Source organism: Tuber melanosporum, assembly GCF_000151645.1.
Source record: "Tuber melanosporum whole genome shotgun sequence assembly, scaffold_77, strain Mel28".
NCBI classification, from domain to species: domain Eukaryota; kingdom Fungi; phylum Ascomycota; class Pezizomycetes; order Pezizales; family Tuberaceae; genus Tuber; species Tuber melanosporum.
Window position 1 is genome coordinate 34259 of NW_003299125.1, and position 15695 is coordinate 49953.

General features: G+C 47.8%; 3 protein-coding genes; 2 read left to right on the top strand and 1 right to left on the bottom strand.

Annotated features, from left to right (window-relative positions):
• Positions 1-4222: 4222 nt before the first annotated feature.
• GSTUM_00010893001 (uncharacterized protein) lies at positions 4223-5376 on the top strand (the record flags this gene model as incomplete). XM_002841568.2 has 1 exon in its annotated part: positions 4223-5376. One exon carries the CDS (start codon positions 4223-4225, stop codon positions 4793-4795), a length of 573 nt encoding a protein of 190 aa, XP_002841614.1. The 3' UTR covers positions 4796-5376.
• Positions 5377-9154: 3778 nt separating this feature from the next.
• Positions 9155-10336, top strand: GSTUM_00010894001 (uncharacterized protein; the record flags this gene model as incomplete). XM_002841569.2 has 4 exons in its annotated part: positions 9155-9549; positions 9601-9763; positions 9819-9970; positions 10031-10336. Exons 1-4 carry the CDS (start codon positions 9529-9531, stop codon positions 10334-10336), a joined length of 642 nt encoding a protein of 213 aa, XP_002841615.1. The 5' UTR covers positions 9155-9528.
• A 1422-nt stretch (positions 10337-11758) lies between these two features.
• Positions 11759-15016, bottom strand: GSTUM_00010895001 (uncharacterized protein). XM_002841570.2 has 6 exons: positions 14694-15016; positions 14005-14602; positions 13451-13912; positions 12998-13351; positions 12812-12921; positions 11759-12752 (listed from the first exon to the last, which is right to left on the bottom strand). The coding sequence occupies exons 1-6, from the start codon at positions 14796-14798 to the stop codon at positions 12495-12497; spliced, it is 1887 nt and encodes a 628-aa protein (XP_002841616.1). The 5' UTR covers positions 14799-15016; the 3' UTR covers positions 11759-12494.
• Between the last annotated feature and the right edge of the window lie 679 nt (positions 15017-15695).

The window sequence follows — 15695 nt, forward strand, 5'->3', positions numbered from 1 at the left end:
GGGGTATGATAACGGCGTGTGTTATTGTAATATTCGGGTTTTGGGTTGTATCGTGGGCGTGATAGTCTATCATAATATGAGTACGAGTACTATATGAGATGATATCGTAGAACATGCTTACTAATGGTACGGGAGGAAGTATGGTGTGGGGGAGTGTAATTTAATCCTTGCCACAGGAGTGGCTTGCACACAAATAGGGTTGGCGTCCTTTGGTGGGAAATGATGAGACAGCTCTCGATCTGATATTCTCGGAAACTGTCAGGCCCACCACCGTATTCGCACCTCCAGTGGTAACAACAACAATCTATCTCTTGATCCCTAATGGGTAGAATGGTGAAGTCAAGCACTGAAGAATAGAGGTATCTATGGAAAAAAGGAAAAAAAAGAGATTTCAGAGTGAATCTTTATAGTCTTTGGGGAATGAGAACAGACAAAAGCAAGTGAGAATCAATAATCCCAAGGGAGAAAAAATCTATTCACAATCCTTGCTTCCGGTTCACTTGTTCCGCCTTTCTTGTCTCCTTTCCCATGGCAGGTTCAACAACCTTGTTAAGTACACTGCTTCTTGACAGTATATAGCACGTTGTTGAGTCTAAAGTTAAACAAAATAGCCTATTACTCAAGCATGGTGGCTGACCGCCTAGCCGATTGGAAAAATGCAAGTGTAAGTGGGGGTGGAGGGGAAAACAGTACTGTACTCGTACTCGTATTTGCGGGCACAGCACGGTGTACTGTACAATAGCATGGCACTTTATTGCAGCGGCGATGACGGTAGGGCTGGGGAAATTTTGACAATTTGTCCATCTGTCCACCCCTGTAAGGTATTCGTCATTCCGTCACTCGTGGGATCCTCCATGGATAGGATAGAGGTATCGACTTTGCGCGTAACTTGGCGGTGTCGTGGTGACTGCCGTAGTGTTGTGAGGGTGCTGGTATGATATGTGAAATAGACTATGCTTAAGCACCTTGCGTCGGTCCGCCTGCTCCTTGCTCCGATGCCTGTTTACTGTGCCCACAAGTACCCATTAAAAAGTTAGCGAACAGTTTGAGTTAGGTTAGTTAACCTGCAGAAGAATCTCTGTCTTGCACAAAAACATCTCCCCGGGTACTCGAGTACTTGTACCTTTATTCGTGGCTATTCGTGCGTGGTCAGGCGGGGAGTGTCATGCCGTGGGGGGAGGAGGGGTAAACCTGCTCGTACTGTACAAGTATTTCATACAAGGGTCAGGCAATAAAAGGTGGCACAGTGCATAACTAAAATTTCAGTTGGCAGTGGCGCCGTACAGTACACACCCAAGAAACTTGACCCTGGAAGGTTCTCTATCGTATTTCCTCTTGCCTCAGTCAACTTCTAAGAAATACCGGTAATTGATAGATGGATGGATGGGGAGCACAGACTCCAATTATATCCACCTATAAAAAGAAGAGCGCTTTCCAGGCTCTTGTTGAGCGATGGAAGCTTCGTGTTTCCAGCCGGGTTGGGTACACTGTATGATAATACCACTAATTTTGGCCGCAATCGACATCAACTAGGATAAATTTGTATTGATTGACGCCAATACCCTGGTGCCCTGACTCCATGCCGTACCACTTTTGATTTCCTACCCCTCGTATCATACCTGTTCTGCCGGTAACTTTTCGAGCTTTGTATCGCACCATTTTTCTTCACTGGATTCGCATCATGATCCGCTGGGCGATTGCTCCACGTGATGTGTGACCTTGTCAGTTAGAGTACCTTGGTTCAGGATGATGGAGTGGGAGAGGTCATCGAGTGGGTGGTTTGTGATTAATTGATTCTTGGGCCGTTGGAGAAGGGGATCTGGGACCTTTTTTTCTTTTTATTTTTATTTTTTCCTTTTTCTTTCTTCTCGAGGTGAGTGAGCAGGTGAAGTCCAGGTGGGAAAAGGCTCCCCTTCCACCTCTTGCTCATCTGGGGGGGGTCCCTTTTTTTTTTCGTTCTCGAAAGTGCAGTATCATATCAACACAGCATCGTATATCGGGTGATGACATGCGATATTTTCGTTACTTGCAAGTTAGGCACGGTCATGAATGAATGGGAGAAGGCTTTGTGAAGATATCATAATTATCATAGCACAAGGCTTCGGCATATATCCTCTGCCCTTCGTGCTTGTGCAAGTCATACCTTATCCTGGTCTTCTTGGATAAGCTTTAATTACTTGTGCTTACGGCGGTTGTTTCTTTTCGCCTCTATTGTCCGAGTACTGTACAGTACGGGTATAGGTATCTGAGGCCTTGTAAAAAGGGTTTTACGTTACCTTCCGACCATTTGGAGCCCCACCAGTGGGGGAAGAAAAACACAATCGTTGGAACGGCGGTACCCGGGAGGTTATATATGCCGTTGGCCAGCCTTTAACCTTGGCACGATTATTTGCTTTGTTTTACTCTAATACCTTGCACACTGTCTACTTTTGTTCTGCTGTGCTGTTCGGTGCTGTGTTCTGCCAGTGACCAGTCTGAGAGTTTATGCCCTGTGTATGATACTCGAGTACATAATTGGGCGTTTATCGAGTCTTATCGGTGGTGCTTTTCATTCAGTTCATTCCTTTCCTTTCCTTTCCTGGTCATTCTTCCCCCCGATCTACTGGTCTCATACTTGCCGCTTTGAAACTTTGCCCTTTCCCGCCAACCAGAGCTGTTTATGCAGCGGTCGCGTCACCGATCACTTCCCTCCCCCCCTCCTAATCCTGTCTGCAACTGCACTGGGACTGTATTCCCTTTTCCTCCTTCTCTTCCCTGCCCTGCCCCTCTGTGACACTTTGCCTACTACTGCATCTCACGGCCCACACCACACAGCTGCAGAGCAGGTGGAGAAGGCAGAGCGCTGTAAAAGGTACCGTGTTGCACTGGACGCTGTAGGCAGTATTTGTTTAAAAGAGATATCTACCTGCCCCTCCTCCTCATCTCTCCCCCTCCCCTCCTCCTCCCCCCACCCTTAGGATCTCTTTTCAAAGATCATCACCACAATCAATAAATAACCCTTTCTCACTTTCTCACACTTTTTTTTTTTTTTTTGCAGGCCATGGCTTTCCGATCTCCTGCAGCCGCCCGTCGACACTTGACCTTGCAATCCGTCCCAACTCATGACGACGACCAACGTCGGCTGGATAGCCCCTCGCTTCTCGGGTCCCCGGCTGTCTCGCATGCCCCCACTATTGAGGCTGACGGTGACGAGTGGGTGGTTTTCTCGCCGTCCAGTGTTAGCGGAACGGCGACTACGGTAACCGGAACGCATGCTTTGTCCCGGGCTAGCGACCTCCTGAGCATCAGGTCGGTTCGTTCCCCGAGGGTGATACAGCAGGGGTATTCTGGGGGTTTCACTGATTTGGAGGATGAGGTGGATTTTGAAGAAGAAGAGGAGGAAGAGGAGGAAGAAGGGTCGTACGACACCGAGACCGATTCTTTACAACCCTTTCGGGATTTGGGTAATGAGGGACCGGTCATGCTCCCTATGCATGACGGTCTTGGGACATTCCCGTCCTCGTCTGGGGTAATCTCGGGTTTGAGGAGTTTGGAGGAGTCGTTGAAGATCGTGGCTGAAGCCACTGGGGGGAAAGGCACATCTGGTGACATCAATGCTAGGATACAGAGATGGCGGGAGGGGCAACGGCAAGCGTTGTTAGATGAGATCCAGAGGGCTAGCCGGAGGAGAACCTCATTTTTCGGCGATTCTATACGAGGCGGTGACCTCGAAGACGAGGACGAAGCGTCCATGAACATCGAGGGCCCAGAGACCGAGGTGAAAGAGATCGAGAAACGCACTTCTACGCCTACCCTTTCTCAGAGCGGCAGCATTGGTGGTGCCGAGACGGTAGCAACTCAGGAGAGTGCACACGAGGAAACACTATGGAGGAGGATCACTAGGAGATTCATAAGGGATATCATGGGCATAGACGATGACCTGCTACAAGTGATTTTCGGAGAGGCACTGCTAGAAGAAGAAGAACCGACCGCTTCTTTTTTAGCGGAAGGAGGCCGACTAGGGTCGGAAGCGGAAGAGAGGCTGTTGAGCCGGATAGCGAGGGAACTTGGAGTTATGGTCAATCAATATACTCTCCATCCTCCATCTGACGGGCGAGCGTTTAGTGCCATCGTGGGGAGGATGAAAACTCGAGATGGATTATCTGACGATAACGACGATGGGGTTAAAACCCCTCAACCGCCTCCACCTCCCCCCGCCCAACAGCGCCAACAAGGGGACCCCATGTCCATTCCACAATCCCGCCCCTGCTCCCAGTCGGCAACCTCCACTTCCTCAATCCCGCACTACCAATTCACCCCAACACTTCCCCCCCTCCAACAATCCCCCCACCCAGCGCTCTGGGACATTGAAGAATCCTTACGGGAAGAGAAAGCCGCAAAAGCTGAAGCTGCCAAACGCAAGGAATATTGGGAGCAAGAACTTGGTGTTTGCGCGTTTTTTTCTTTCCTCAAGTCTCGCTTTTCCTCACCTTCCTCACCTTCCTCTCCTACAGATACCGCCTCGACTGAGTCTGCTACAAGGATCACACACCCGCTTATCCCGAGGGCGAGGGCCTACCAGCGCAGGAGGACGGTGGGAGGTGGAGGAGTAGGCGGAGGGCTGCGCTCGGGGAGCACGTGTGCGAGCCAATCGGGTATGAGGGTGAAGACTGGAAAGGGGAGTAGGGGTGCGGGAGGAGGAGGAGGAGGTGTCGGGAGCTCGAGGGGCAGAGGAGGGTTTTATTGGGATGTTGCCAGCAGCGTGGGTAGTGGGAAGAGTTCTTGTGTTGGGGCGGGAGTTTGGGGGCCCGTATAGAGTTTGCTTTTCTGCTTTGGGTTGCTAGTTATTGGGGGGCTGTGTATTCTTTCGTACTCTTCTTTTCGGCCTTTTCGTTGTGGATTTAGTTTGTTGGCTGTCACTATTGCTACTTCCCGTTCGATGTGTGGTGGTGGTGTTTTTTTTTTTTTTTTTTTTGATTCGGTTTAATTGTGGGTTTGGTGTATACTTTCCTTCTCATTTTCTCTTCTCGGAATGCATAATGGCGGGTATATCTTGGGAGTATGTCCTTCCTTTTTCTTTTTCTTTTTAGCCTTCTTTTGTTTGGGGAAGAATCGCAAGTAGCAGCATGCTGCTACACATGCATACGCACAACACTGTACCCGTGCTAGTGTAACATGAGATGGCGCTTTAGCAAGTTTTCTTTTTTTGCATATGATACCATGCGATAGTAGGGTACAGCAGTCGACTTATCTTTGCTTACCTTTCCTTAATTACGATAGAAATGCTTTCCCAACATGTTCTCGTCTTGTATTGTATAAGTTTATCCTTCCCTTGGCATTTGCTTTGGATAGTGGATTGCAGAGGCTCCTAGTAATCATATCACTACTTTACCCCTTCTTTTCTTCTCCTTTTGCATAATATACTAAATTGGGTAGTAGTGAGTGAGTGAGGGGTTTACTGTTGAGTTGTTGGTATGCGCTGATGCCATTGGGGGGCTCTGCGGAGATAACTGATTAGTGGGTTAACTAACTTCTGTAGCTAGGCACGACACTTTTGCTCATCATAGTTGTTGTCTACGAGTACTGTACGAGTACAGTACGTATAGTGTATTACAGTGCGGTGCGGTACTCGAGCAGGATACTACGAGTAGTCTGTCGGCCGTCAAAACGCCCAATAAATCGTTTCCACCCGCAGGAACCTATTTCATTCCTATTGTAGCACCAGGAAATTATAGCGACCTCACCCTTCCACTACCGTGGGCTATGATATCGGGTTATCCTCAGTATAATGTTATAAAACCAAACTTTCACTCAAAACATACAAAACCTCCTTCCCCCCCTCCCCTCGCAATAACCACTGTTGCCGCACCAAGAGCTAACCAGAAAACAACGAGACAGTATCGTAGAGGAGTAGTCACGACTACTGCCCCACCGCAATTATTGGGCAAAACGCCATACAATACGAGCTGCGCCCGAACCCCCTGGAGAATTGTAGAGGAAGGGGCGAGTGGAGGAGCAAATATCCTACCCCTTCCACGAGTCGAGTTTATCCTTGTGAGTAGTTAAAGCAGGAGTGGGACGCGGGGGGGGGGGTACCGGTATTTTGGGTCCAACCAGGGAACGAGCCATCCAGTACTAGTAAGGATAGCAAAATTGGATGATGAAGCAAGGATTGGCCGGAGCAGTACATGTATGATAGGAAGTGGTTAATCAGCGTGATAAATTCTATAAATATTAGATAGTGCTGTGGTATGGCGGAAGAGTACTGTTACTATACTCGAAAAAAATCTCTAGTCAGTCAGTCAGCCAGTCAGCCAGTTGTGCTATGCGTCGAACCATCAGCATCCGCGCGAAGAGTGGGGAGCAAGTCGTCCTTTCCTTCCAATTCTTTTCTCTCCCTCCCTCCCTCCCGACACCTGCGAGTTCGGCCGGCCGGCCGGCCGGACACAAGCTCCTTCCCTAAGGCGAAGGAAACATGGAATATCACTCGGATGTTCTGGAGGTGGTGTTGTCCGGGATGTGTTATATGCAATGAGTGGCTTGTGAATAAAAGCTGGTATGGAATGATGGCTGCGCTGGACAGGAAACTTGTATATATTGGGTCTAGCTATCGGTGTTCTGTTCTGATAGCAATACTTGATATACTATAAGGGTAGACTTTAGATTTGGGGTTTCATGATGCTCCCTAAGTTAGAGCGCACCGGAGCGGTAGTCGGGGGGGTATAAAGAGACTTGTCAAGTCGGGTTTCATGATACGCCTTGCTAAATTTCCATATAATGTCATAGTCTCCCGCGTGCGGTAAGGTCGGCAACAGGCTTCTTTCCACCAACCAACCAGGTTGTAGCCGCCCCGCAGAAGCTATCGGTATTTATATGACAAAAAAAAAAACACAAACACAAACACAAAACCGACATAATCAAATTCTGTACAATGTTTATGCGGTCCCTCAAGACTCGCTGGTTTCATATTTACCCTACGAAGTCGGTCGGTTTGGTTGGCTCCACAATACGGATTGATATTCTGTGAAGATGTGCAAGCAACGTGTCGGTATTGGACCGTGACGGTGGGGGGTTTAGTTAATGACTTATAACTTGGAGAAGGTTTTCTTTCCTCGGTTATCATATAACGCCACAAAATGGCTGCGCACATGGGACCCCGAAATAGAGAGTGGGGGATTGTTTTAAGAGGGGAGGAAAGGAAAGAAAAGAGGGACTGAAACCCTTAAAAATTTGTGACTTGGTTATGTGTGCTGAACCCTCTCCGAGTTTCCAGTCTAAGATACTGGTATGGCGCCTGAAGAATTGTTCACGAATATCGTATTATATACCAATTCTCACTGGGGAAGTCGGTCTGGGGAGATGGTGTGATAAGGGAATTGAGGGTGAGAGATGCGAATGTCATGCTTTCAGATCGCACAAAGAGCCTACCTGGGAGGGTACGGTTCGTCCGAAAGCCCAGGGATTCAGAGGGATTATGCTGGTGATTGCTCAATACCGGTATTCCCGACACTTTCATGCATCGTGTCATACCCACACCCACGGCTACGATAATGCATTTTTGTCCTCCCTGATGTCAAGATCCTTGGTGTGGCCTTTTCTTCTTCTCTTTGTGTGTCCATTGGGGAGGGGCTTCAAGGTTGGTGGGAGGGGGGGGATAAGTATGTGGAGCACCAGAAGTACAGTGTGGTATCATACTCGATCATGATCTTTTCCCCACAACCTGTCAAATCTTTCATCACACATGGGAGCTGTGATTTCAAACGTCGCATAGACACCACTACATAGATCCCCACTTTTGTAGAATGCACTGCCCTTCTCACTCGTGCCCGCCCACTACTTAATTGAGACTAATACCTTATCAGGACACAGACAATTATCATATCGTACCAGAACAGCCCAGACAGTATCCAAACCTTCAAAAAAAAATCAACAACTCCCATTCAAGGGCAACCATGCATCCCCAAACTCCAACTCCTCACATTTCTCTTTCATCAGATAACAAAAAAAAAAAAACCCTTCCATTGGACCCCACCCTGTTTTTTTCTTCTTCTCCATCCATCCCACTTTTCCACCGGTCACAACCCATCACCCACAATGCCCAAGGACGGGAACAATTTCCCAAAGGCTTCCGATTCCCAGCATGATAGCCAGTTGAAAGCCAAACTCTTGGCGCTGCAGTGTAAGGTATGTCTCACAAACGCTCGCGAGTCGGATTAAGTTTTTAAGGCCACTCATGCTTTCCACTCCCGCAGCGGGAACCAATTTACCAACCCGGTTACCGAGAAACTTCACTTTGACCACTTTCGGGAAGTATTACACAACTAAACCAAATCTCCAACTTCAAGCCACCTCTACACAACCCGGGACACAATATCTACAATTCATGTAAACAGTATATGCATTACCCCGCACACTTCTTTGCTGAAGGGTTTTTTTATTATAAAATGGTAGAATCTGGGATTGGTGGTGGTGGAGGAAGCAGTAGCACATATCGACATCGATATCGCGCGCTGCTAGATTCCGATATGAATGACAACGTGGAAAACGAGATGAGCCATAAGGCGGCGAGCACTTCTGCTATCGGAGACGAAGGGTATGAAGTACCTGTACCTAGTTCCAGGTGGTGGACTAGAAGTCGGTTAGTTCTTCCCCCCCCCCCCGATTTATCCCCCCGATAGCTACGATATAATATAACTAAATATGATCCACCAGCTACCCCGGCGCCCTCCTCTTCAACATTTAAACATTTATCCTCCCCGCCCTCTACTCCACCCTTTCAAAACTATGGATCGCCCAAATAGATTCAAAAATGGTTGTAACGACCGATACATGGACATACATCAGTACCGTGACTGAGGTCATAAACGAAGGACTCCCGCGTGCCTCCTTCGTAATTATCGGGGACCGTACTTCCCGCACAATCACCTCGAGAATAGGGATCTCGAATACTCTCGTCATCTTTCAGGCGGTGCTGGGGATGCTGATGTCGGTGATCATTGCGAGTGCGGCGCAGAGGTTCACGGATACTTTCGTCCCAGTGGAGGTTAGGAAGGAGAGTATCACATATGTGAGGATTTCGGCATTCGGGAGTGTGTTTGGGGCTGTGGATTTTGCGGTTAGCTGTGCCACCCGAGCTTTGGACAGGTACGTATAGACCCCCCCCACACACACACCTCCCGTGCTCTTCCCTCCTCGGGGACTAATTGTGCAAGTAAGGACCGGACGTCCCCCTCCTAATCAGCACGGTAAAGACGGCGCTGAACATCATCCTCGACCTCTTATTCCTCTCCAACGTCCGCGTCGGACATGCGGATGTAGACGTAAACACCCAAGCCGTCATCCGCCTCTCCTTCAGGAGCTCTAGCGGGGATATGCTATTTTATGTACGAGACGAGAAAATTATGGATCCACAGACCAGAAGGTGAAGTTGGGTCCAGGAAGCCCAGTGTGCTGGCACTGGTAACGTTGGGTAGGCAGGGGTGGTATACGTTTGTTGAATCTTGTATTAGGAATGTGCTGTATTTGTGGCTGATTTCGGGGATTGTGGCGATGGGGTCTGATTATGCTACGGTGCGTCAATGCCTATGGGGAGGGGATTCATTATTTTCTAACAGTTTGTAGGCCTGGGGTGTGTTCAACACCATCCGCTGGGGACTTGTAATGGTTCCCGTTCAGGCGCTCGAGGCTACGTCTTCTACCTTCGTAGGACACGCATGGGGTGCCTGGCGACATAAAGTTGGAATCGATACTCGAAAGCCAAAAGCTTCAAAGAGAGATATCCGCAGTAAGCTCGCATTACCCGCTTAGAGAGAAAAGGACTAACCCACATTCTTCCCAAGCGATCATGAAACCCGCCATCATATCTGTCGGTGTAGCCCTTCTGATCGAAATCCCCCTCTGCTTCACAATGTCCCTATGGGGCACCCAACCATTCGCCCGCTATCTCTCCGGCTCCGATAAAGTGGCCGGAATAACTGAGTACATGTGGCGGGTTTGTTCCCTCCTTCCTCGAAAGCGTTGTTCTCACAACTAACCCCTACATATTATACAGACTATAGACTGGTGCTACATATTCTATGCCGTCTCCACACAGCTCGCCAGCATCCTCCTGGCGACCCGACCGCGCTGGTACCTTGGCCAATCCCTCGTTTCAAATCTATTCTGGGTATTGCCCTGGGCGATTGTGGTAGAGGTCATTGGACTAAACAAGGACACGGCGTGGAAATGGCATGCGATCATCTTCGGAGGCAGTTTGGTAGTCAGCTTTGTTATTATCCTAGTCGTTCTGGGAGCATGGGCGTGGAGGTTAATGAGTGGGAGGAGCAGGCTTTCGCCGGTTTATTTGGTTGTGGGGTGATGGGGCTTTGAGTTGGTATGATAATTCAGAGGAGAAATAATGTAGCCTAAGTTAACTTACACGTTACCACAAGCACTCGAATATAAGAGGAATATTCCAGAACGTCGTATGCTAGGACGTCGTAATTGCCTCTTGTAGTAAGGCGCTGTGTATTTTTTTTCTTTCTTTTTCCCCGTCCCAGCTGAGGGCCAAGTGCGCAGCGATTTGCCCACCCTACCCAGAGAGGGTGGGAATCCCAAAGACATGGCACATTTCCCTTACACTCGAGCGCCCACAATAGTTGCCCGCCAATAAACACACGAAAGTTTGTCCAATACAGGTAATTGAAACGCCTGTTCAGCAGTCCGTCAATCGATAGTATCATACCATAATTCAGGCAGCACAATTATCCCGACACTTCCCCCCAAGCGCATACCCAAAATACTACCGTAGCAGACGAACAACCAATCGTTTTCTGCGATGGCAAGATTCCGAAGCACATCGTAGTCCCACGTCCCGCCTTCCCAAGGCTAGTTACTGCTGATCACGGTTCATGGTAATGGCGACGATAAAAGGGTTCCTTGCCGGGATTCATATGAACGAAATGGCATGCATAAAATCATGAGTGGAGTAAAGTACCGTAACTTAGTATCAAGTAGCTATTATCATATATACATACAAAACCAATCATCACATCCAACTATATCAGTATGCAAGATAACCCCCAGCCCATGCCCATTTCCCTGACCATTCAGGCCGCACATTCAAGTCATACTGTAACTTGAAAAGACAGGGAGGAAAGAAATAATAACTGGCACCAGCGCAATGGGATGGGTTAGATCCCGACGTGATATCGACTCCAGGAACAGGGACCCGGGTTATCATAATAGTATAATATCATGATAACGGTGGAGGTGGGAGGTCGAGTTTGATGATCGGTATACTCGTAATATAACAACAACAATAATATTATTATTATAATACAAGTAATAATTATATAATGCTCTACCATACAGCAGCGAACATACTGTGCATGGATGGAGTTGGATTGGTCTGGATGGCGGTGGGTGTTTAATTGGCAGTATTAGTGCCGGGCACCCAAAACAGAACCCCTCTTGTCCACTTTTTGGTTGATTGGAATAGGGGGGGGGATTTTTCTACGGTAAAAGAGGTATCCCTTGGTGTGATAAACACTATGACAATAGAAGTATTTTCAATCAAAAAAATATTTTTGCTGCCCATCATGGAATATCACCCGATTTGTCCCTCTTTTGTACCATACAATGTACTGTACTGGTACGAGTATGATACCATGGGGGTTGGTCTCATGCGCCTGACCATACTTCAAGCGTGTAGACTGACTTATGATACCGTATTGCCCTCACCCACTCATGTATGATATATTAGAGCACTGCGAGCTGAAAAGAGAAAGAAAAGAAAAGGTTATACAAAATGCTAGAGAATTGTAGGGTGATAAAATTACCCTGCAGGTATACCACCACCCCATGGCTCACGAGCCCCATTTTCCATTCTATCCCCAGAACGTTGCGTTCCCATTTTCCACTAGTTCAAGCCCCGTCTAACTTACTACAAACACAAGTTTGACACAAAAGGAAAAACTGAAGTTACATGGACGAAACGAAACCGAATCAGGAAATGAAATGAGATAGGGAGATAAAAATAAGCTCTCTCTATCACGTCCCATATTCTCCGCCCAAAGTCCCACCAATGCCGATCCGCCGAACCCATACCCGTACCCGTACAAATCGTCACAATATCATAGAATACCATACCGTACCCGCACATCATGCCTCCCCCATCAAGTCAATCTTCGCATCACACAGCGTAGCTACCATGGCAAACGGAAGCAGGCCAGGGCCACACCATACCATGCCATGCCACATTCTTTTTTTTTCCCGTTTTTCCCTCCCTCCAAACGTCGAACATTTCCGAGAGAAGGCAAGAAAAAGAAAGTAAAAGAAAGAACCGATTGGGTCGGAGAGAAGTTGTAATGGGCTCGCAAAGGGAGATGGAAAAAGAGAAAGAAAAAAAAAGGTGCCCAACAAAACTTCACATTCCGAGGATACCAAGCAAACATTATTTTCTTTTCATTTTTTCCTTTTTGATCGCAATAATCTCGTCAAACAATTGTTTTTTTGTTTCTTCTTTTTTCCCCCCCTCAACAAGCCCATATTCCTACGGTTCCGTTTCGCCGTCCCTGTACCAGGTATCCGTCGTTGACTCTGACCCTGTCCACGATTGCGGCATCGACACCTACAGCTCCACAGTCCCAGTGGCGGCCATCAGCCTTGTCGTAGATTTTGGCGACGGTTTCGCCAGCTGCTGAAACAATGCGCCGAGAGTCGAATTGCATACTTGTAATAGGATTGTCAAATCCGAAGGCGTCAAATATCGAGCCGGTTCGGAGATCCCAAATCTACAGGGATAAATGTTAGCGGACGAACCCCTGGAGAAAGAAAACAAGGCTTGACAAACCCGGATACTTCGGTCAAGAGATCCAGTAACAAGATGCACATCATCAAACTGGAGACATGTGACAGGTCCAGTATGTCCAACGAGCGACCGATGTACTTGTCCACTCCTCACTAGTCGCAAATTATCGAATCAGTATTTCCCCTTGATAAGATAACCGTATAAAACAACCGGACCAGATAAACTTACAGTCCCACAACCTAACCATTCCGTCCGCAGTTCCACAAGCAAGAGCGGCATCAAAGCATTGCAACGCGCCAACAAAATCCCCCTCGTGGCCACTAACACCACCTGCACTCCTTGCTCCGTTCCTCCATTTGCCCTCATCCATATTGCTCTGAGCCGCAGCCCAAAGCACATCCAACGTCTGGACACACCTTCCCTTGACGAGATCCCACTGTCTCAGGGTCTTGTCCGCACTACCAGAAACCAGTGTATCACCCTGAAAATAGAGAGCGGTAACCTCGTCAACATGAGAATCAAGAGAGAAAACGTAGCATTCGGATAACGATGGGAGAGCGAATTCTTGAACCAATGGTAAAGCTTCACTTTCGGCCTCATCCTCATCCTCATGGGTGGAAGAAGCGGAGGAAGCGCGTTTGTTAATCGATGAGCTTGTAGACGGAGGGGTAAACTTGTAACTTTCGGCACGAGACAAATCCCAAAGACGGATAGATGCATCCACAGACCCAGTAGCAACCATATTGTCCTCAACCTGCAGGCATCGCACAGAGGCTTGATGGCCTTCAAGCAGCCCCGTGCATCGTCCAGTGTTCATGTCCCAAACCCTTATGGTATCGTCAAATGCGGCAGTTACCAATGTGCCGAAAGGTACATCAAAATCCAAACTTGTGATGCTATCTGCATGCGTCTGGATTTCCTTGATATTCTGACCGGGCTCCAAATGTTCGTGAAGAACGGGCATTGATATGCGGCGAGATGATTTCCGTTTTCGTGACTTGGGAGTGTTTAGTTTACCATATATAGACTCGGACATGAAAGTAGAGTCTTCGGAACGGTTGTCGGATTCGGGATCAGTGGAGTGATGATTTTCCTCGTCGAGTTCTTCTTGGAGGTCTTCAATTTTATTTTCTAGAACCAATACTGTGCGCGAAGTTAGCAACGAATGATAGCAAGTATACTATTCTTACTAATATCGCACTGTGCTATTTTCTTGGGGGAGGGTCGTAAAATACTCTCGTGCTCTGCTTCTGCTTCGTCCTGCTCCAATTTTGCCAATCGATCCAGGACGATGTTCCGCATTTGATTCAGGTTTGATATCTTCATATCTATCTCCCTAATTTCCGATGATGCCATGTTTTTCCTGATGCTTAACATCTCCAACTGTCTTGCCATGGTGGACTTTTCACGCTTGAGATTTCCGAGAGGTGTGTCTGGTTCGCCTCCATTCGAGGCTTCCAAAAGTTTGTTTTTTGAGCCTTTGCGTGGGTGGTTCTTCCCCACCCTCTGGTGCTCCTCGGGCATGGAGGCCTGAAAGCCCTGAAAGAGGGAATAGGAATTCTCATTATCGGGGATATTCCTGAGCAGTTCATCCGGTAGATAGGTTAACGCTCGATATTGTATCTCGGCGGTAGACAGTTTCGACCGCACAAGCTCCGTTGGAGAGCGTTTGTTAAACGAAAACACGCGGCGCTGGAGAGAAGGGCGGTGCGATAATTGTTTGGAGATATCAGACATTGCGGCGGCATAGTGTTGGGGTGGAGCGGCTGGATCCGTAAAGAGAGTTCCAGCAGTTGCAGAGACGGTACGGCCGAAAGCCGAAATGTTCTGACCCTGAATAGGAGAGTTGAAAGGTTAGACAATTATCAGCTAAGCTGAGATATGGAATCAAGTCAGGAGTGGAGATGAACAAGAAATAACTAACCGCAACACTGGTCAATGCATTACTTATGATTGTTGCGTCACCCTCTTCAGTTCTAGGACGGTCCAGTGTTGAAGGGGAACTGCCATGACCAGTATTAGAAGCCATGACATTCCAAGAGAGAGGCGGCGACTCGGGAACGATTGTGACAATGCAGTGGATAAATTACAGCATAAGCGGTGGAAGAAATGTGTGGAGAAGAAAAATGTGTAAAGGGGCTCGCTATCGCTGTCGAGGTGAATCTGGGTAGTGGGAGAGAGAGAAGATAGTAGACCCAGGGCAAGTAGTTACAAGTGAAGATAGAAGAGAATCTTTTGGAGTTAAGGTCACCCCTCCGCCAAAAATTTCAATGGCGCGCATGAGGTTTTGGGGCTCGTGAAGAGTGCTTTGTGGCGCTAATATCATACCTTACTCGAGGGGAAAGTGTGGCTAACCACCCTCATCCTCGGCCAGACAACTCACTCGTGCAGGCAACTGAGGCATCACTTTCAACGCTCCTCTTCCAATCGGCCATTAATATCATACCTTTTTTTTTTTTCCTTCCAAAAGGAAACAAACTCCTCAAATCGGCTTTTCTCGGCTGCATCCACACTATCATTGCACCCTACATACATTATGGGAGTTAGTCTAACCGGCTCTCCAGATATCAACTCTAAAACAGTGAAAATTGACACACATGCCAGCTAGATGCAAGGTATCTCTCTCTTATGAAAATAGTACCAATTGATACAAAATATTTCACCCATTTCCGCTAATGTCGTCGATTACAATGCCCTTACCATCTACCCAGTCCAAGTCTAAAAAAGAGGCAGCCGCTAGTATCATAGTTGTACTAAGTACTCGTAGAGAGCATTGGCTGTGCTAGATCAGAATGGATAAGCGTCGCCCGCTATTTTAGTAACGTCTGTTCGAGTCCTCAATGGATATTTTGCCATCTACCCGAGAATGGGCAACGATAAGTTAAATAACAAGTTATTGATTTTGGATGACTGGACCGAGTGAGTG